General features: G+C 49.4%; 1 protein-coding gene across 2 annotated transcripts in view; it reads left to right on the forward strand.

Moving 5' to 3' along the window:
• Positions 1 to 22,696, forward strand: part of TRIM3 (tripartite motif containing 3) — a 33,417-nt gene that overhangs the window by 8,088 nt on the left and 2,633 nt on the right. Inside the window, exons 3-11 of one of the 2 annotated variants that reach the window (XM_067466386.1) lie at positions 5,609 to 5,852; positions 6,022 to 6,173; positions 6,286 to 6,466; positions 11,511 to 12,234; positions 14,682 to 14,785; positions 14,910 to 15,077; positions 16,558 to 16,738; positions 19,773 to 19,843; positions 21,508 to 21,648. In XM_067466386.1, the coding sequence (XP_067322487.1) occupies positions 5,609 to 5,852; positions 6,022 to 6,173; positions 6,286 to 6,466; positions 11,511 to 12,234; positions 14,682 to 14,785; positions 14,910 to 15,077; positions 16,558 to 16,738; positions 19,773 to 19,843; positions 21,508 to 21,648 (1,966 nt within the window). The remainder of the gene's footprint in view (positions 1 to 5,608; positions 5,853 to 6,021; positions 6,174 to 6,285; positions 6,467 to 11,510; positions 12,235 to 14,681; positions 14,786 to 14,909; positions 15,078 to 16,557; positions 16,739 to 19,772; positions 19,844 to 21,507; positions 21,649 to 22,696) is intronic. The other variant, XM_067466387.1, reaches the window with a different exon arrangement.

The following is a 22,696-nucleotide window of genomic DNA, read 5'->3' on the forward strand; positions in this document are numbered from 1 at the left end:
AACCAATATAATAAGCGACGCAACAATATAAAATCAAACATTAAAACACAAAAGATTTCACTGGGCAGGGCCATGTGGGGGTTTGGAATGGGGCTGGGTAGTGCAAATGCATTTGTGGAAGCACTATGATGTGCATAGAGCAAGTGCATGAATGGGTATAGTCTGCTCGTCCATGTCTTCACATTGCACCACGTTGGGGTTTGGAAAGGGGCTGGGTAGTGCAAATGCAAATGTGGCTGGGTAGTGCAAATGCATTTGTGGAAGCACCATGATGTGCATAGAGCAGTGCATGAATGGGTATAGTCTTCTCATCCATGTCTCCAGATTGCATCACATTGGGGTTTGGAATGGGGCTGGGTAGTGCAAATGCATTTGTGGATGCACCATGATGTGCACACAGCAAGTGCATGAATGGGTATAGTCTGCTCGTCCATGTCTCCACATTGAACCACGTTGGAGTTTGGAATGGGTCCGAGTAGTGCAAATGCATTTGTGGATGCACCATGATGTGCATAGAGCAGCGCATGAATGGGTATAGTCTGCTCATCTATGTCTCCACATTGCACCACGTTGGAGTTTGGAATGGGTCCGAGGAGTGCAAATACATTTGTGGATGCACCATGATGTGCATAGAGCAAGTGCATGAATGGGTCTAGCCTGCTCGTCCACGTCTCCACATTGCACCACGTTGGGGCTTGGAATGGGGCTGGGAAGTGCAAGCATCTTGAGATGGCAGCACTCTGGCCTTCAGTGGGCATTTGGGACTGGATGCATCTGCACTGTAGAACAGATGCGGATTGACACCACATCTAAATGCAGTGGCTTAGTGCTGTGGAATCAAGGGACTTGTTGTTTGGGGAGTCTACACCAGATAAATCCCTCACCAAACTGCAGCTCCCATGTTTCCATAGCACTGAGCCATGGCAGTTAAAGTGGTGTTGATCTGCGTTAATTCCAAAGTGTGGATGCCCCTTCCCCACACACCCACTTTCTGATAATTCTGATGCTTTCCAGTGTTCTGTGGATCCTACGCACGTCTGCTTTCAGGGCTGTGACCTGGACGCCTCCAGCTCTTTGCAGAAACATTTTGTGTTGTGCATTGTTTTCTCCGCGTAGTCTTTGGAATTCTCTCTGAATGCAGTTCTCGATCAATGGCCGTAGTGTGCGAGGGGTTTGGGGGAGTAGGAAGCATGGAAGTGCGATGCAAGAATATTTCTACCCTCTTGGTAAGAGCATTGGAAGCCTTTCCCAAGCCAAATGTGCAGCTAGGAGCAAAAATATTCCAAATTCACTAAAATGCTTAACTTTCAGGAACCTCAGCACCAGAGGCTTAAAATGCTTAAGCTGCATGCATGTTGCTGATTGGGAAGGCAGCCAACCTTTAGGACTAAGGGCAGGTTGCAACCAACCTCCTCAAGGCTGTGTGGCTCATGGGCAAACTTTGGCCCTCCCTCCGGGTGTTTTGGACTGCAACTCCCACCATTCCTAACAGCCTACCGGCTGTTAGGAATGGTGGGAGTTGCAGTCCAAAACACCCGGAGGGAGGGCCAAAGTTTGCCCATGCCTGTCTGGTGGCCATTGTCTCGCTGAGTTCTGTAGACTCCATTAAACTTGACCACAATCCATTTTCATAGCATCGTCAAAGTCTGCATAGATTACCCAAAGGCCTGGTCCTACATCCATGTTTTTAATATCCTTCTAAAGGAGAGGAAGGATGAAGATGATCTAATTTCTCTGGGGAGTGAACTCCACAGCCGAGGGCCACCACCAGGAAGGCCCTGTCCCTCGTCCCCGCCAGTCTCGTGGGGGCTGAGAGCAGGGCCTCTCCAGAAGATCTTAAACTCCTAGGTGGGACGTAGAAGGAGATACGGTCGAACAGGTATGCTGGGCCAGAACCGTATAGGACAGTGGTTCTCAACCTGAGGTCCCCTGATGTTTTTGGCCTACAACTCCCAGAAATTCGAGCCAGGTTAGCAACTGTTAGGATTTCTGGGAGTTGAAGGCCAAAAAAATCTGGGGACCCCAGGTTGAGAACCACTGGTATAGGGTTTTATAGGTCAAAACCCGCACTTTGAATTGTGCTCGGAACTGGATTGGCAACTAGTGCTGACATAACAGAGGAGTGGTACGCTCCCTGTATGACGCTCCCGTGAGTAGTCTAGCTGCCGCCCGTTGGACTAGTTGAAGTTTCCGAACAGTCTTCCAAGGCAGCCCCACATAGAGCGCATCGAAGCATTCACACCACACGTGTGAATCCCCAGGCATTCAAATATTACCATATCCTTTTCTCCCTCCTTGGAGAAGCACCTGTTAGGCCATTAGAAGCATCTGCTTTCCCGCAGCCTGCCAACATATAGTTCCATAACTTCCATAACGCCATAACTTCAAAATGCCAAAACTTCTTCCCTAAGCACAATGTCAAGGACCAGATCTCTGTTTTCTCTACAGCAGAACCTGACTCCCTGCACAAAATCCAAGACTCCAAAAGTGCTCTTCTTCCTCTTCCCTTGAGAAAGAAGCCCCAAAGTGACCAGAATCATGCTTTCCCGGAGCAGATCTGCCACTCTCCGAATACACCATCTCTCTCCTTCCCGTGGAGCAGAGAGGCGGGTGGAACAGACTCCTCAGGTCTGCCACTCACCATAGATACACTATCTCTCTCCATCCCATGGAGCAGAGCATAGCGGGTGAACCAGACTCCTCAGGTCTGCCACACTTTGAGCATTATTAGAATGAGTCTTTTTTACTAATATCCCAGGTGCTCCAGGATGGTAGAAGTCCCCGGTGGTGCAGTGGGTTAAACCGCTGAGTTGCTGAACTTGCTGATTGAATGGTCACAGGTTCAAATCCAGAGAGTGGGGTGAGTTCCTGCTGTTAGCCCCAGCTCCTGCCAACCTAGCAGTTCAAAAACATGCAAGTGTGAGTAGATCAATAGGTACTGCTTTGGCGGGAAGATAATGGCACTCCATGCAGTTCTGCCAGTGGCCACATGACCTTGGAGGTGTCTACGGACAACGCCGGCTCTTTGGCTTAGAAATGATGAGCACCAGTCCCAGAGTCGGACATGTCTGGACTTAATATCAGGGGAAACTTTGAGCTTTACCTGCTAGAATGGTAGCAGTTGAATAGAACAGTGGAGGAAGGAAGAACTCCGTATTGCTGTGTTTTGGGGGGTCTGCATCTTTCTTGCCTTGCTGACCTGGCCCTGAATGCGGCCGCCTCCTACCTGTCCCTCCTTCGCACTTCCATCCGATGGCCATTGACCAGCTGAGACCCATGGTCCAGCCCGCACCTCTTGCAAGAATGAGGGGCTTGCAAGCCTCCTCCTCTAGTGCCCTCTGCCACACCATTGCTACTTGCACGGACATTGGGCCGTTGGTGTCATCCCTGGGCCATCCATGCAACCTTGCAATCCCCCAGGGCAGCACCCGCCCACCTGCCTCAGCAGCAGCCAAAGCACTGACCTCACCGGAGGCCAGAAGCAATTGGCAGCTGCGCAGAGGCTCAAGTGAAGATGACTCAGAGGCTGAGAGAGAGGACGACGCCTTGTGTTCTCTGGCTGGGAGAGGTGCCGGACACGCCCGCCTGGCTGCCTTGACAGGTGCTGTGCTCACCTGTGCCTCTGGGCACTTTGGGAAGCTACCTGGCATTGCACAGGGTGGGCTGGGTGGGGGTCACTCTGGGTGGGGGTCAAGGGGAAGGCTGGCAGTTGGGGCGAGGAGGGAGGTGGCCCAAGGAGCACTGCATCACCCGTTGCCCTCCCTTCTGCAGAACGGGGATTGTAATCATTGTAGTTATTGCATGACCATATTATTATTACACTGTATTATTATTATTATTAGTATTATATTGTAGTCCATAATATTACTATCAATATTATATGGATATATAATAAGTTATTATCATAGCACAATATTAGTATTCTATATTATTATATTGTACTATACCACTATACTGCAACATTATTGGTAATATTACATGTAATATATAATATACAATTAGTATATTATTATATATTATTATATTGTACTATATTATTATACCACAATATATATAATACAGTATCAGTATATTATACTGTTAGTATTTTTTTTCGTGACAGTTTGCTTCTGGTGCTTCTGATGTGATTGCCTAGGGCAGGGGTCAGGAACCTTCGGCCCTCCAGGTATGGTGGACTTCAACTCCCACAATTCCTTGAGGCTTTGTAGGCTAAAGACAGCACAAGGAATTGTGGGAGTTGAAGTCCACCACACCTGGAGGGCCGAAGGTTCCCCATGCCTGGCCTAGGGGATGCCCAGATGGTTTACCATCATGTGGGAGGCTCCTATCATATCCCTGTATGGGAAGCTGGAGCTGACAGACAGGAGCTTACCCTATCTCACGGATTTGAACCACTGACCTTCAGGTCAGCAGTTCAGTCAGCACAAGGGTTTAACCCATTGCGCCACCGCAACTCCTGTACTGTTAATATTAAATATATATTGTACTATAGTTACATTAACCTTTGTTGAAATGTGTGGGGCTACAAGGGTGTGTTTAAGCCTGTAGATCCCTTCTGCAGATGGGGATCTCATGTCAGTGGGAGAAGCTGCCAGGCAGAGGTTAGTCAGGGGCCAAATGGCCCTAGAAGAGCGCTCACCTGTCCCATTGATCTCTGGCCGTGGGTATTGTAGTTCAGCCTGTGATTGTGTCTGATGTTCATGATGGGAATGGGGATGAAGAGTTTTCTGGGCCTGGATCTGTTGACAATGGGGATGAGGGTTTGCCTGGGCCTGAGTTTAGCTCAGATGATGTCTCATGAAGATTCACAAGGTCAGATTCCTGGGAGAGGCCGTCAACAGTCTTTCTCTGAGAAACTGTCTTCTGAAGATGAGTTGTCAGGTGCACAATGTGAGTGAAGATAGAAAGCAAGTCTTTTGTAAATAGAGGCAAAGTTCTCAGGAGCAATCAAGGTCAATTCGTCTGTAGGAAAAGAGAGATAAGAAACCCTTACCTGGTTGTAAGGGCAAGAGAAATGCTTTCCTTTTGGTTCTGGGGACAGGAAATGCTTTATATTGACACAAGAGTTGCTTCAGTCTTGTCAACGTTGGAATTTCATGACGGTCTTGTTTCCAAGTGTTCCTAGTTTCACGTACCAAGTTTTGCCAGGCTCCTCATCTGTGTATTGGGTTTCATGATGTCTTGTTCCATGGATTTTGTACCTTTGAATCTTGCGATTTACCTTGTGCCTTGAAGCTCATGGACTACTCTTTATCTGGGGACTATTCTGCTTTTACTGTTTTACTGCTTTGCTTACATTTATTCTTCAATAAACTGCTTGCTGATTTGATCAAGTTGGCGTGGTGTTTAAGGTCAGAGGTGTTCCTGCTCTGGAGTACAACACTGGGGCCATCTCACCATCGTGTCTGTCTCCCCTTCCCCTCGCTCTCCCTCCCCCACTCATTCTTTTATTCATTTCCCAAGGCTGCCTCCCCTTGGCCTTCCTCCCCGCTTCATCTCTGCCCCACCTGCCCCTCTGCGCTAGTCCCCCCTGCCCCCCCCCGCAATGGGCTCTAGGCCGCCTGACCCCCCCTCTTGTCTTGTCTGGTCTGCCTGCTCTGCCCCCCAGGTGCCTCCAGAACTATATCCCGCCCCAGAGCCTGACCCTCTCCTGCCCCGTCTGCCGCCAGACCTCCATCCTCCCGGAGAAGGGGGTGGCCGCCCTCCAGAACAACTTCTTCATCACCAACCTCATGGAGGTGCTCCAGCGCCAGCCCGACAGCGCCAGCCACGAGGACAACGCTGCCGCCATGCTGGACTCGGTCAGCGCCGTGCCGGGGAAGCCGCTCTCCTGCCCCAACCACGAAGGCAAGGTCGGTGCCCGTCCGCAGGGAGAATAGAGGGGTAGCATGACTTCCCTGGATCTAGCCCAGGCACGGGCCAACTTGGGCATACACACTCTTCTCTCTCCCTAGCACACTCTTCTCTCTTAGCTTGTTGACAATTGCCCCATTTTCACCTTCTTCTCCTTCTCCCATGCAGATGATGGAATTCTACTGTGAGTCCTGTGAGACAGCCATGTGTCACGAATGCACGGCCGCTGAGCACCGGGAGCATGTGACGGTGCCTTTGCGGGACGTGGTGGAGCAGCACAAGGCCTCTCTGCGGCAGCAGCTGGACGCCATCAAGAGCCGGTAGGGCCCCGGGCGATGGTGGGGGTCCCAGAGAGGGTGGCCACCAGGCTGGGTTCTGGAGGCCACCCTTCGAAGGGTCTCTCTCTTCTACCCCTCCCTCCCTCCCTCCCAGGCTGCCCCAGCTGACTGCGGCCATTGGGCTGGTCTCTGACATCAGCCAGCAGCTGGTGGAGCGCAAGAATGACGCCGTGGCTGAGATCGGGAGCACCTTCGCCGAACTGGAGAAAGCCCTCCACCAGCGGAAGGGGCTGCTGGTCCGCGACCTGGAGGCCCTCTGCGGGGCCAAGCAGAAGGTGAGGCCTGTTGGGCGAGTGGGCTTATTAACACAAGACCTTCCTCATAAATATATAGCAGAGTAACATATTAGCAGCAGTGTGACCCAGCACCAGTAGCCCAAAGTGATCAAAAGAACAAAAAAAAACAGAAACCAATGTTATATCCTCCATAGGAGGCTTTTCTTTATAGCAAAATAATATGACTTCAATACTCACAAGAACAAGTTTTCCACAACACAAATCAAGTTCTTTATACTTCCTTCTTTGCTTCCATGCTGGGCTTCTTTCTTATGCAGATAAACAGCTTCGCTCTCACAGAGCCTCCTCTTACACCAAAGTTACACAGTAGATTCACACAGCAGCTTTACACACAGCTTTATACGTGAGGCCTTCAACCTGGAAGTTCTCTCACCGAAGTTCTCACACTAAGGCTTTCTCACAGACTAAGGTCTAACACACAGAAGCTCCTCTCACAGACTAAGGCCTACCTCACACAGAGGCTCCTCTCACAGACTAAGGCCTACCTCACACAAGGGCTTCTCTCATACACTAAGGCCTACCTCACACAAAGACGTCTCTCACAGACTAAGGCCTACCTCACACTGTGTGGCCTTCTCTCACAGACTAAGGCGTACCTCACACAGAGGCTTCTCTCACAGACCAAGGCCTATCTCACACTGTGAGGTCTTCTCTCACAGACTAAGGCCTACCTCACACCGAGGCTTCTCTCACAGACTAAGGCCTACATCACACAGAGGCTTCTCTCATACACTAAGGCCTACCCACACAGAGGCTTCTCTCACAGACTAAGGCCTACCTCTCACTGTGAGGCCTCCTCTCACAGACTAAGGCCTACCTCACACTGTGAGGCCTTCTCTCATAGACTAAAGCCTACCTCACATCATGAGGCCTTCTCTCACAGACTAAGGCCTACCTCACATCATGAGGCCTTCTCTCATAGACTAAGGCCTACCTCACACCGTGAGGCCTTCTCTCACAGACTGAGACCTAACTCACAGAGAGGTTTCTCTCACAGACTAAGGCCTACCTCACACAGAAACTTCTCTCACAGACTAAGGTGTACCTCACACAGAGGCTTCTCTCACAAACTAGGGCCTACCTCACACTGTGAGGACTCCTCTCACAGACTAAGGCCTACCTCACACTGTGAGGCCTTCTCTCATAGACTAAAGCCTACCTCACATCATGAGGCCTTCTCTCACAGACTGAGACCTACCTCACACCGAGGCTTCTCTCACAGACTAAGGCCTACATCACACAGAGGCTTCTCTCATACACTAAGGCCTACCCACACAGAGGCTTCTCTCACAGACTAAGGCCTACCTCTCACTGTGAGGCCTCCTCTCACAGACTAAGGCCTACCTCACACTGTGAGGCCTTCTCTCATAGACTAAAGCCTACCTCACATCATGAGGCCTTCTCTCACAGACTAAGGCCTACCTCACATCATGAGGCCTTCTCTCATAGACTAAGGCCTACCTCACACTATGAGGCCTTCTCTCACAGACTGAGACCTAACTCACAGAGAGGTTTCTCTCACAGACGAAGGCCTACCTCACACAGAAACTTCTCTCACAGACTAAGGTGTACCTCACACAGAGGCTTCTCTCACAAACTAGGGCCTACCTCACACTGTGAGGACTTCACTCACAGACTAAGGCCTACCTCACACAGAGGAAGGGGCCTGAGGCTGTTAGGAATGGTGGGAATTGAAGTCCAAAACACAACAATTTAAACCCACTCTTCTTTGTTGTCCTGAAATCCCTTTCTCTTGAGATGACTAATGAGCTGTAGGATTGCCCACTCCCATTCTTGTGTGCTCCTTCCATCCCATGAAGTTTGTTTTGGCATATATATATAGAGAGAGAGAGGAATTAAGGTCCGGCGGCATCATTCCCTGCTTGATCCCTGGCTTTTCTAGAGTCTTGTGTAATTAATGGCGTTGCTGGAAGGCAGCCAAAACAAGGAGGCTCTCCCTGTTCTATAACATTGCTGAAAGACCTCTCTTGGCACCTTCGAGACGGACTAAGCAAACAAAAGTGGGTAGAACCCAAGCTTCCGCAGTCACAACCTTCTTCCTTGGACGCATGGAGTTGTTAAAAGAGTGTGCAGGTTCCATCGATGGAGTTCTTAAGAGCTCACAAGAGGCTGCTGCCCAACCCCAGGGACTGCAAAGGGTTGGATGTGATTGGCCAGTTCCGACAGAGGGTCCACCCCACCTCTGCCACACAGGGCGTTCCCTCCACCGTTCAAACACAGCTGTGCTCCGGAGGGAGGGGCCTGGCTCTTTCCTAGCTCTCAGCTTTGGGAGGAGCCGTTTCCTGGAGGTCTGGTGTGAGGTCATGTGCCCAGCCCTGGCAGAAAGGACACTCTGGACACCTTGTGGTTCGAAGCGGTCACAATTGGGTTGTTGGGAGATCTTGGGACAAATGCAGTCACAGCTACTCCCCAACTTCATAGAATCTATAGCTGACTGGCACAACCTGGGGATCACAACCAGATACAGTGAAGACATCTGCCCTTGCGCTGTGCTACTCCGCTGCTGAGTATGCATGCCCAGTGTGGAACACATCTCACCACACTAAAGCAGTGGATGTGGCTCTTAATGAGACATGCCGCATCATCACGGGGTGTCTGCACCCTACACCACTGGAGAAATTACACTGTCTAGCCGGTATTACACCACCTGACATTCGCCGGGAAGTAGCAGCCAATAGTGAAAGGACCAAGGCAGAGACATCTCCAGCTCATCCCCTGTTTGGGCATCAGCCAGCACACCAACGACTTAAATCTAGAAATAGTTTTCTAAGATCTACAGAGACACTCACTGGAACACCTCAGCAAGCAAGAGTCCAAAAGTGGCAGGCCCAAACCCAGAACCTCAACCAATGGCTGATACCCAATGAGAGACTCCCCTCTGGGCACACAGAGGACTGGGCTACCTGGAAGGCACTGAACAGACTGTGCTCTGGCACCACGAGATGCAGAGCCAACCTTCAGAAATGGGGCTACAAAGTGGAATCCTCGACATGCGAGTGTGGAGAGGAGCAAACCACTGACCACCTGCTGCAATGCACCCTGAGCCCTGCCACATGCACGATGGAGGACCTTCTTGCAGCAACCCCAGAGGCACTCCAAGGGGCCAGATACTGGTCAAAGGACATTTAATCAACTCTCATACTCACAAATTCTGTAATCTGCTTGTTTGCTTTGTTTCTGTTAGAAATGTAATATAATTTGACTGGTTGTTCTGACACGACAAATAAATAAATAGAATCTATATAAATAAAAATGTGATGTTCGTTTGATACTAAATGAGAGACTCCCCCCTGGGCACACAGAAGACTGGGCGACTTGGAAGGCGCTGAACAGACTGCGCTCTGGCACCACGAGATGCAGAGCCAACCTTCAGAAATGGGGCCACAAAGTGGAATAATCCTCGACATGCGAGTGCGAAGAAGAGCAAACCACTGACCACCTGCTGCGATGCACCCTGAGCCCTGCCACATGATGCCCAATGGAGGACCTTCTTGCAGCAACACCAGAGGCACTCCAAGTGGCCAGAGACTGGTCAAAGAGCATTTAATCAACTACCAAGCTTGCAAACTTTGTGTTTTGTCTGTTTGTTTTGTTAAAAATGTAATACAACTGGGCCTTTTCTGTGGTGGCCCCTCGGCTTTGGAATGCCCTCCCCATAGAGGTGAGATCAGCCCCTTCGCTGATGGTATTTCGAAAAAGGTTGAAGACATGGATGTTTAAACAAGCATTCGATTAATCTGGTGCAACGAAACTGATGAACAAGGATTGGTTAATCACAGATGACGAAATTGGATTGCGATTACAATTAAGAGATGCATTGGATTATTATGGGTGGCCCAATAACATTGTGTATTGTGTATGTGTTTTTATGCTTTTTAATGGAATATTGCTGCTTGTCGTTGTGTTGTAAACCGCGTTGAGTCGCCGATTTAGGCTGAGAAACGGCGGTATATAAGCACAGTAATAAATAAATAAATAAATAAAGTAATAAATAAACTGTGTGGTTGCTCCTGTTGTTGTTCATTCGTTCAGTCGTCTCCGACTCTTCGTGACCTCATGGACCAGCCTACGCCAGAGCTCCCTGTCGGCCGTTACCACCCCCAGCTCCCTCAAGGTCTGTCCAGTCACTTCAAGGATGCCATCCATCCATCTTGCCCTTGGTCGGCCCCTCTTCCTTTTGCCTTCCACTTTCCCCAGCATAATTGTCTTCTCTAGGCTTTCCTGTCTCCTCATGATGTGGCCAAAGGACTTCAACTTTGTCTCTAGTATCTTTCCCTCCAGTGAGCAGTCAGGCTTTCTTTCCTGGAGGATGGACTGGTTGGATCTTCTCGCAGTCCAAGGCACTCTCAGCACTTTCCTCCAACACCACAGCTCAAAAGCATCTCTCTTCCTTCGCTCAGCCTTCCCTAAGGTCCAGCTCTCACATCCGTAGGTGACGACAGGGAATACCATGGCTTTGACTAGGCGGATCTTTGTTGCCAGTCTGATGTCTCTACTCTTCACTATTTTATTGAGACTGGACATGGCTCTCCTCCCAAGAAGGAAGCGTCTTCTGATTTCCTGGCTACAGTCTGCATCTGCAGTAATCTTTGCACCTAGAAATACAAACCCTGTCACGGCCTCCACGGTTTCTCCCTCTATTTTCCAGTTGTCAATCATTCTTGTTGCCATAATCTTGGTTTTTTTGACGTTTAGCTGCAACCCGGCTTTTGCGCTTTCTTCTTTCACCTTGATGAGAAGGCTCCTCAGCTCCTCCTCGCTTTCGGCCATCAGAGTGGTGTCATCTGCATATCTGAGGTTGTGAATGTTTCTTCCAGCCATTTCCACCCCAGCTTTGCATTCCTCAAGCCCCGCACATCCTCGCATGATGTGTTCTGCATACAAGTTAAAAAGGTTGGGTGAGAGGATGCAGCCTTGCCGTACGCCTTTCCCAATCTTGAACCAGTCTGTTGTTCCTGACACGATAATAAAAAGTCATGCTCATCCTGTCTCGTACTTGCAGGTGCTGCAGGCCCAGCTGGACACCCTGCGCCAGGGCCAGGAGAACATCCTCAGCAGCTGCAGCTTCACGGAGCAGGCGCTGGACCACGGCTCGGAGACGGAGGTGTTGCTGGTGAAGAAGCAGATGAGTGAGCGGCTGAGTGAGCTGGCCGGGCGCGAGTTCCCTGAGCGGCCCCACGAGAACGCCCAGGTGGACTACGTGGTGGAGACGGAGGGCGTGCGCAAGTCCATCCTCAACCTGGGCGTGCTGCTCACCACCAGCGCCATCGCACACAAGACGGTGGCCACCGGGGAGGGCCTGCGCCACGCGGTGGTGGGCCAGGCGGCCTCCCTCACCATCACCACCAAGGACAAGGACGGGGAGCTGGTGCGCAGCGGGAGCGCCTGCCTGCGGGCGGAGGTGGCGGCCCCCGACGGCACCGCCACGGACCACGAGGTAGTGGACAACAAGAACGGCACCTACGAGGTGGTCTACACGCCGCGCCATGAGGGCGACCACCTCCTCTCCATCCACCTCTACGGGCAGCCGATCCGGGGCAGCCCCTTCCGTGTCAAGGCCGTCAAGGCTTCCGATGTGCCGCCCTCCCCGGACGACGTCAAGCGCCGCGTCAAGTCTCCCAGCAGCGGCCACATCCGCCAAAAGGCCGTGCGCCGTCCTTCCAGCATGTACAGCAGCGGCAAGAAGAAGGAGAACCCCATTGAGGATGAGCTGATCTTCCGAGTTGGTCAGTCCAAGGAGGTTGTGGTGGGGCACATGGGGCACTGAGGATACCTTTGAGGTCTGACCTTTTTGTTCTGGGCCATAGATGTGGCTGCTGTTTAACATTGCTCCACCTATGTGTCAGGCAATGATAGAATCATAGAATCAAAGAGCTGGAAGAGACCTCCTGGGCCATCCAGTCCAACCCCCTGCCAAGAAGCAGGAACACCGCACTCAAATCACCCCCGACAAATGGCCATCCAGCCTCTCCTTAAAAGCTTCCAAAGAAGGAGCCTCCACCACACTCCGGGGCAGAGAGTTCCACTGCTGAACGGCTCTCACACTCAGGAAGTTCTTCCTAATGTTCAGATGGAATCTCCTCTCTTGTAGTTTGAAGCCATTCCTCCATTGCGTCCTAGTCTCCAAGGAAGCAGAAAACAAGCTTGCTCCCTCCTCCTCCCTGTGGCTTCCTCACATATTTATACATGGCTATCATATCTCCTCTCAGCCTTCTCTTCTTCAGGCTAAACATGCCCAGTTCCCTAAGCCGCTCCTCATAGGGCTTGTTCTCCAGACCCTTGATCATTTTAGTCGCCCTCCTCTGGACACATTCCAGCTTAGAGTCAATATCTCTCTTGAATTGTGGTGCCCAGAATTGGACACAGTATTCCAGATGTGGTCTAACCAAAGCAGAATAGAGGGGTAGGATGACTTCCCTAGATCTAGACACTATGCTCCTCCTCTTGATGCAGGCCAAAATCCCATTGGCTTTTTTTGCCGCCACATCACATTCCTGGCTCATGTTTCCCTTCCTCCCCACGAGGACTCCAAGATCTTTTTCACACGTCCTGCTCTCGAGCCAGGCATTGTCCCCCATTCTGTATCTTTGCATTTCATTTTTTCTGCCAAAGTGGAGTATCTTGCATTTGTCACTGTTGAACTTCATTGCTACAAGGCCGTGCAATAAGAGGCCACGATTTGCGCATGACATTTATATGTCACCTGGTCATGCCCAACATTTTTTCAAATTTTAATTATTACATTGGCCCTGCCATAGGTTTTTAATGCATCGTGGTGTTATTGTTACTGTTTACTGCTTTGTTTATGAGTTTATTTATTGTCTATATTGCTGTTGTTGTTGTTTTTACTGATGTACTTACAAGAGGCTCGGCCTCTTGTAAGCCTTTGGGAGATGGTAGTGGGGTATAAAGATATCCCACTACCATAGATCTAGACACTATGCTCCTATTGATGCAGGCCAAAATCCCATTGGCTTTTTTTGCCACCCCAACAATGTGATGTGGCGGCAAAAAAAGCCAATGGGATTTTGGCCTGCATCAATAGGAGCATAGTGTCTAGATCTAAGGAAGTAATGCTACCCATCTATTCCGCTTTGGTTAGACCACACCTGGAATCACATTGTGTCCAATTCTGGGCACCACAATTCAAGAGAGATATTGACTCTAAGCTGGAATGTGTCCAGAGGAGGGCGACTCAAATGATCAAGGGTCTGGAGAACAAGCCCTATGAGGAGCGGCTTAGGGAACTGGGCATGTTTAGCCTGAAGAAGAGAAGGCTGAGAGGAGATATGATGAGGGCCATGTACAAATATGTGAGAGGAAGCCACAGGGAGGAGGAGGGAGCAAGCTTGTTTTCTGCTTCCCTGGAGACTAGGACGCAATGGAACAATGGCTTCAAACTACAAGAGAGGAGATTCCATCTGAACATGAGGAAGAACTTCCTGACTGTGAGAGCCGTTCAGCAGTGGAACTCTCTGCCCCGGAGGGAGTGTGGTGGAGGCTCCTTCTTTGGAGGCTTTTAAGCAGAGGCTGGATGGCCATCTGTCAGGGGTGATTTGAATGCAATATTCCTGCTTCTTGGCAGAATGGGGTTGGACTGGATGGCCCAGGAGGTCTCTTCCAACTCTACGATTCTAGGGTTCTACAGGAAAGAAAGGAGATTCCATCTGAACATGAGGAAGAACTTCCTGACTGTGAGAGCCATTCAGCAGTGGAACTCTCTGCCCTGGAGTGTGGTGGAGGCTCCTTCTTTGGAGGCTTTTAAGCAGAGGCTGGATGGCCATCTGTCAGGGGTGATTTGAATGCAATATTCCTGCTTCTTGGGGGAATGGGGTTGGACTGGAGGATGGCCCAGGAGGTCTCTTCCAACTCTTTGATTCTATGAGGCTGGATGGCCATCTGTCTGGGGTGATTTGAATGCAATATTCCTGCTTCTTGGCAGAATGGGGTTGGACTGGAGGATGGCCCAGGAGATGTCTCTTCCAACTCTTTGATTCTAGGATTCTAAGAAAGGATTATTATTATTATTATTATTATTATTATTACTACTACATGTTGCTCAGGGACCGACAGCGAACACATTGTGGGGAGAATAGTGGTGGGAGCAGTCACAGCCTCTGTTGTGTTGAGCCTTCTTGTACCACTTCCAGCTGACATGTACCTCTCCTCACAGGAACCCGGGGCCGGGAAAAGGGCGAATTCACTAATCTGCAGGGCATTTCCACCTCCAGCAGTGGCCGCATTGTGGTGGCCGACAGCAATAACCAGTGCGTGCAGGTAGGGAGCGTCCATCCATCCATCCATCCATCCTTCTGTCTGTCCATGTGCCTCTAGCTGTACGCTGCCTCGTCTGGTCCAGGTTGTGATGCAACATCTCTCTTTCTCTCGCTTCCGTGCTAAGATCTTCTCCAACGAGGGACAGTTCCGCCTGCGCTTTGGGGTGCGGGGCCGCTCCCCTGGGCAACTGCAGCGCCCCACGGGGGTCACGGTGGACCTCAATGGGGACATCATCATTGCCGACTATGACAATCGCTGGGTCAGCATCTTCTCTCCCGAAGGCAAGTTCAAGGTAAGGGCTCCCACGCTCTCCTTATATGGGAAATGCAAAGGCAAGATGCTAAGGCAGGGTTTCTCGACCTTCCTCATGCCGCAACCCTTTAATACAGTTCCTCATGTTATGGTGACCCCCCCACCATAAAATTATTTTCGCTGCTACTTCAAAACTGTCATTTTGCTCCTGTTATGAATTGTAATGTAAAGATCTGATAAGCAGGATGTATTTTCATTCACTGGACCACGTTTGGCACAAATACCCAATACATTCAAGTTTGAATACTGGTGGAGTTGGGATTGATGTTGTCATTTGGGAGTTGTAGTTGCTGGGATTTATAGTTCCCCTACCATCAAAGAGCATTCTGAACTCCAAGAACGATGGAAATTTCTCTAATCACAGCTAAAGCTGTTTTCGAATTGCTTAGGTAAACTATGAGCTAGGCTGACAGTTGGTAGCTCACGCCAAACTTGGGGTTCGAACTTGCAACCTTTTGGTTGATAGATCTTACAATTGCTGACGATTTGCCAGCTGTGCTAAACCTCCGTCCTATGAGCTCCTCCCTTACAAATACATCCTTTTCATTGTTATCTATTCCAGAATTTTACCATTTTATGTCATATATTTGGCCCGCCCACTGTGTGATTTTTCACTTTGTATTTTGCATTGTTTACTGTATTCTTATGTATTATTTATTTTATTGCGATGTTACTTTTACCGTTCAATACTTATTATTCAGTACTGCCTTGGCATTGCACTTAATTTCCGCCCCCCCCCCCCCCCCCCCCCCCAGAATTTTTGGGCTTGCACAAATCTTGGCCCAGCCTTTTAAAAAAATTTAATTGCCTTGAACAGGCAGGATTCTTTTAATATATGTGTGTTATGGCGACAATTTTTATGCTTATATATTGTTTTGTTAATCTTATAGTTATGTTGTTTTTTACTTTGTATGTTTTGTGATATTACCTGGGAATCGCTCTGAGTCCCCTCGGGGAAATGGAGAAGTATATAAATAAAGTATTATTATTATTATTATTATTATTATTATGATGCTGTAATTGTATTACCGGGCTTGGCCTCAGTAAGCCACCCCGAGTCTCCTCTGGGGAGATGGTGGCGGGGTATATATTAAAGTTTATTATTATCTCAACAAAAGATTCCCTCAGGCACTAACAAGCCACGCCAAAAAACTGCCAGGCCATCAAATGCTAATCAAGGTGGCCAGTGAAAACATTCACACCTAGCTCCAACTTGTCTGTTGGAGTCTGTTGGAGTCCTTTGTCCCACCCTGGTCCTTCCACAGATATATAAACCCTTTTCCCTACTTCCAACAGACCTCACAACCTTTGAGGATGCCAGCCATAGATGCAGGCGAAACATCAGGAGAGAATGCCTCTAGAACATGGCCATATAGCCCGAAAAAAACCTACAACTATTCAATGATTCCAGCCAACAAAGCCTTCGACAATATATTTATTATTATTATTTTGCCTCCCAGACCAAGATCGGGGCTGGCCGCTTGATGGGACCAAAGGGGGTGGCCGTGGACCGCAACGGGCACATCATCGTGGTGGACAACAAGGCCTGCTGCGTCTTCATCTTCCAGTCCAACGGGAAGCTTGTGACCAAGTTCGGCAGCCGCGGGACCTCGGAGCGCCAGTTTGCAGGTACCCTCGATGGTAATGCACAGGCAGGTTTCCTCTCGTTATGCATGCCTTTGGCTTCTGCCGGGGCCGGGCTGGTGAGTACTCTCCGGGCAGAACCCCGGGGCATCCCTCGGAAGGTTCTTGCCTTGCTTCCCGCTCTGTCGCCTGAGCCTGCTGCCAGAAGGCCACTTCCTCCAGCCCTTCTCCATTAACATCCTGGCAGCTGGTGTGGTTACTAACGTCGGCCCTTCGCCGCCTTTCTCTCTTTCCAAGTCGGTACTCGTTCCTCCGTGGTCGGGCTTTACGCGTGTCTTTTTGGCAGAAGAAAGACGGCTGATCATAGAATCTTAGAATCCAAGAGTTGGAAGAGACCTCCTGGGCCATCATCCAGTGCAACCCCATTCTGCCAAAAAGCAGGAATATTGCATTCAAATCACCCCTGACAGATGGCCATCCAGCCTCTGTTTCAAAGTTTCCAAAGAAGGAGCCTCCACCACACTCCCTCCGGGGCAGAGAGAAAGAAAAAAGAAAGGAAGAAAAGAAAGGAAAGAGGGAGGGAAAGAAAGAAAGAAAGAAAGAAAGAAAGAAGGAAGGAAAGGGAGATGGAAGCAAAGAGAGAAGGAAGGAAGGAAAGAGGTAGAGAAGGAAGAAAGAGAAAGAGGGAGGGAAAGAAAAGGGGGAAGGAAGGAAAGTTAGAGAGGAAGGAAGGAAGGAGAGAAGGAAAGAAAGAAGGAAAAGAAGGAAGGAAAGAGGGAACAAAGGAAGGGGGAAGATGTAGAGAAATAGGGAGGGAAGGGGAGAAAGAAAGAAAGAAAGAAAGAAAGAAAGAAAGAAAGAAAGAAAGAGAAGGAAAGAAAGGTAGAAGGAAGCATGGAAGCAAAGAGAGAAGGAAGGAAGGAAAGAGGTAGAGAAGGAAGAAAGGAGAGAAAGAGGGAGGGAAAGAAAAAGGGGGAAGGAAGAAAAGTTAGAGAGGAAGGAGAGAAGGGAAGAAAAAAGGAAAAGAAGGAGGGAAAGAGGGAGCAAAGGAAGGGGGGAAGATAGAGTCATAGAATCAAGGAGTTGGAAGAGACCTCCTGGGCCATCATCCAGTCCAACCCCATTGTGCCAAGAAGCAGGAATATTGCATTCAAATCACCCCTGGCAGATGGCCATCCAGCCTCTGTTTCAAAGCTTCCAAAGAAGGAGCCTCCACCACACTCCAGGGCAGAGAGTTCCACTGCTGAACGGCTCTCACAGTCAGGAAGTTCTTCCTCATGTTCAGATGGACTCTCCTCTCTTGTAGTTTGAAGCCATTGTTCCACGTCCTAGTCTCCAGGGAAGCAGAAAACAAGCTTGCTCCCTCCTCTCTGTGGCTTCCTCTCCTCTGATGCCAGACGTCTGCAATCTTTTTCTGTCCTGCGGTCCTTCCACATTCGCAGTTCGGACTTTTGCGGATGTGATTGTTCACAGATCAGGCCATGTTGGGGGACATAGAGATTTCAAGGGAGGAGAGCGCCTTAGGGAAATCTAGGATCTTCTAGAGCAGACATGGGCCAACTTGGGACCTCCCTCCAGGTGTTTTGGACTCTAACTCCCACCATTCCTAACAGCCTCAGGCCCTTTCCTTTTCCCCCTCAGCCACTTAAGTGTTATATCTATTTGTTGGGATATGAAGGTAGGCATCTTTTAGGTCTATCACTCTATCATCTAGCTTAAGTGGCTGAGGGGGAAAAGGAAGGGGCCTGAGGCTGTTAGGAATGGTGGGAGTTGAAATCCAAGACACCCGGAGGGTCAAAGTTTGCCCATGCCTGTGCTAGACCTTACTCTTATCCTGTACAGACAGCCTGATGTTCCCCTTAAAGAGTCTCAGGTGCTTTGAGGCTGGAGGTTCTGGGTTCATCACCCATGAGCGAGACCCACTGAGAAGAGAAAGGAAGGGGGCCTTCTCCCCATGGCGAAATATTAAAAATTAACTAGATATTTTAAATTACAAAAATATGACTCAAGCACTGAATGGGGTTAAATGGATGCAATGACTCAGCAAAAGCTGCAGTTCAATAGAAGCAAGTGTGCCTGTAGCTTAGTAGCCGTCAGTCTGAGGTAAACCTCAGAGAGAGAAAGGTCTCAGTCTGTGAGAAAAGGCCTCACAGTGTGAAATAGGGCTTAGTCTGTGAGAGAAGCCTCTATGTGAGGTAGGCCTTAGTCTGTGAGAGAAGGACTCACAGTGTGAGGTAGGCCTTAGTCTGTGAGAGAAGCCTCTATGTGAGGTAGGCCTTAGTCTGTGAGAAAAGGACTCACAGTGTGAGGTAGGCCTTAGTCTGTGAGAAAAGGTCTTACAGTGTGAGGTAGGCCTTAGTCTGTGAGAAAAGGTCTTACAGTGTGAGGTAGGCCTTGGTCTGTGAAACAAGCCTCTGTGTGAGGTAAGCCTTAGTCTGTGAGAGAAGGCCTCACAGTGTGAGGTAGGCCTTAGTCTGTGAGAGGAGGCCTCACAGTGTGGGGTAGGCCTTAGTCTGTGAGAGAAGCCTCTGTGTGAGGTAGGCCTTAGTCTGTGAAAGAAGGCCTTACAGTATGAGGTAGGCCTTAGTCTGTGAGAGAAGGCCTCACAGTGTGAGATAGGTCTTAGTCTGTGAGAGAAGCCTCTGTATGAGGTAAGCCTTAGTCTGTGAGAGAAGGCCTCACAGTGTGAGGTAGGCCTTAGTCTGTGATAGAAAGCTTCACAGTGTGAGATAGGCCTTAGTCTGTGAAAGAAGTCTCTGTGTGCGGTAGGCCTTAGTCTGTGAGAGAAGCCTCTGTGTGCGGTAGGCCTTAAGTCTGTGAAAAGGCCTCAGAGTGTGATGAGAAGGCTTGGTGTGAGAACTGCCACCATTCCTAACAGCCTCAGGCCCCTTCCTTTTCTGTGACTGAGGGGAAAAGGAAAGGGCCTGAGGCTATTAGGAATGGTGGGAGTTGGAGTCCAAAACCCCTGAAGGGCCAAAGTTTGCACATGCCTGCTGTATACTGTTCCTGTGGCTTTTTCTTGACCTCCTCCTCCACCCTCAAGCTGTGACACGCAATGGGCCCATAACTCTTCCTGCTTTTCTTTTCTCAGGGCCACACTTTGTTGCTGTCAACAACAAGAATGAGATCGTGGTGACCGACTTCCACAACCATTCTGTGAAGGTGAGGACGGAGCTCCTTCCACCTTGCCACCAGCCTTCCCTTTGGGGCTGATGCTGGGGAAAGAGTCTTCAAACTCTTACGAAAAGAGGGGAGGGATGGGGCCTGCCTTATTAGAGGTGGGGGGCCACTACCAAGAAGGCCCTCTCTCGTCCCCACCCACCATGCTTGTGACGGAGGTGGGAGCGAGAGGAGGGCCTCCTTGGAGGACCTTAGAGTTCGCGCCGGTTCATAGATGATATGATTGCGAAGATAGACGGGGTCTGAACTGAAAGTGGAGCTTTTGTGTGCCAGATTCACAAAAGCACAAAAGCAATGGCTCAGGGCAGCTGTACTTTTCAAAGGTGACTTGCAGGCGGTCATCTAAGCACAGCTCCCCTGAGTAAATGTGGCTCTTGCCTGGATGACTCCTTCATCGTGCTTCTCTCCTGCTTCCCTGGCTCTTCACTGTGTTCACTCTGTTGCCGTCCCTTCTCTTGGCACCTGATGCCAGTGTCTTCGTGCACATTAAGGTGTAGACCAGTAGTTCTGAACCTGTGGGTCCCCTGGTGTTTTGGCCTCCAACTCCCAGAAATCCCAGCCAGTTTACCAGCTGTTAGGACAGTGGTTCTCAAGCTGGGGGTCGGGACCCCGAGGGGGGTCACAAGGGGGTGACAGAGGGGTCGCCAAAGACCATCAGAAAAACACAGTATTTTCTGTTGGTCATGGGGGTTCTGTGTGGGAAGTTTGGCCCAATTCTATCATTGGTTAGGTTCAGAACATTATTTGATTGTAAGTGAACTATATATCCCAGCAACTACAACTCCCAAATGTCAAGGTCTATTTTCCCCAAACTCTACTAGTGTTCACATTTGGGCATATTGAGTATTTGTGCCAAGTTTGGTCCAGATACATCATTGTTTGAGTCCACAATGCTCTCTGAATGTAGGTGAACTACAACTCCAAAACTCAAGGTCAATGCTCATCAAACCCAGTATTTTCTCTTGTTCATGGGAGTTATGTGTGCCAAGTTTGGTTCAATTCCATCATTGGTGGAGTACAGAATGCTCTTTGATTGTAAGTGAACTATATATCCCAGCAACTAAAACTCCCGAATGTCAAGGATCTATTTTCCGCAAACTCTACCAGTGTTCACATTTGGGCATATTGAGTAGAGTTTGGTCCAGATCCATAATTGTTTGAGTCCACAGTGATCTCTGGATGTAGGTGAACTACAAAATCAATCCCCCCCAACCCCATCAGTATTCAAATTTGGGTGTATCAGTGAATGAATGAATATACATCCTGCATATCAGATATTCATATGACAATACATAACAAAATTACAGTTATGAAGTAGCAATGGAAATAATGTTATGGTTGGGGGTCACCACAACATGAGGAACTGTATTGAGGGGTCGCAGTATTAGGAAGGTTGAGAACCACTGTGTTAGGATTTCTGGGAGTTGAAGGCCAAAACATCTGGGAACCCACAAGTTGAGAACCACTGGTTTAGAGTAAGAATCCTTTGCAGGAACTGCAGGGGCAGTGAGCCTCCCAGCCTTGGCCAAATCACATCCAGCCAAGCTGGTCAGGCTCTCCGACGTCCAAGAGGTCAAGCGAGGCCTGACCAAAATGCTGGGTCTGCAGGAACTCGGCCAAGATGTGATGTCTGCCTTCTTCCTCAGGTGTACAGCGCCGACGGGGAGTTCCTCTTCAAGTTTGGGTCCCACGGTGAGGGCAACGGGCAGTTCAACGCCCCGACCGGTGTGGCTGTGGACTCCAATGGGAACATCATCGTGGCCGACTGGGGCAACAGCCGGATCCAGGTATGTGGGGGATCGGCTCAGTTGGGCAGGTCGGGGAAGTCAGTCTCAGAGTAGGAAGAGGGGAATGAGTGGGGCCTATGGGAGGGTCACCCAGTAGCCCTTACCCCTGGTGGGCTTCCATGGAGAGATACGTCAGGCCAGGCCCAAAAGGACTCCCGGGTGAGGGCAGGGGGCTTCCACCCTTGTTGAGATTAATTTCACAATTCAGCAGCAGATCAGTTGCACAACTTCAGCGCTTTCCAGTAGCTTCTTCCTGCACAGTATTTTCAGTCAACTGCTCCCACAAACTGCAGTCACTCTGGAACTTTTTACAGACACTTGAGCACATGCCTGGCCATTGTCAGTTTTACCATTGTCTTTCCCCCAGTCTAGATGACATTACAAACTTACCACAGCATACAGTTATATCTTGTCTTAGCAGACAGGTTCTTTAAGTACATAGAGCCTTCGACGAACAACATCACAGCACAAGGAGAAATATACACTGTACATGACTTCCTTATATACAATTCTATACAACTACACATAGCAATCTCTGATTGGTTCCCAACTCATTAACTTAACTCAGACCCAGGATTACATCATTCACAATAACCTGGACTAGGCCGGAACACATTCCCCAAATGAAGTTCTATATACAGTTAATGCATGACTCAGCATTTCCAATAGAAGCCTATTAGCAGTGCATGACTCGGCTATATTACATTACAATACATTGTAAAACCTGACACCCCTTCTCATGCACTGACTAAACCCAACATTTCTGAAAACCTTAGATACTTTTCTTCACCTAAAGCTTTCATCAATACTTCTGCAAAATTTTCCTCACTTCTTACATAGTTTAGATCTTCGCTAACTAATTCTCTTACATACGCATGCCTAACACCAACATATTTAGACCTAGCTTTCAGACACTCCACCCTATTTCTGGGCATACCATGCTACAAACAAGCTCCTGAAGTCAAGCTTTATCTCTGCAGTTTGTCAGCAACTCCTCTATGGGTTGTCGTGCTTCAATTTCCATTGATTTGCTGCAAAACAGTAGGGA

Source organism: Anolis sagrei, chromosome 3 (genome assembly GCF_037176765.1).
Source record: "Anolis sagrei isolate rAnoSag1 chromosome 3, rAnoSag1.mat, whole genome shotgun sequence".
Classification (NCBI taxonomy): Eukaryota; Metazoa; Chordata; class Lepidosauria; order Squamata; family Dactyloidae; genus Anolis; species Anolis sagrei.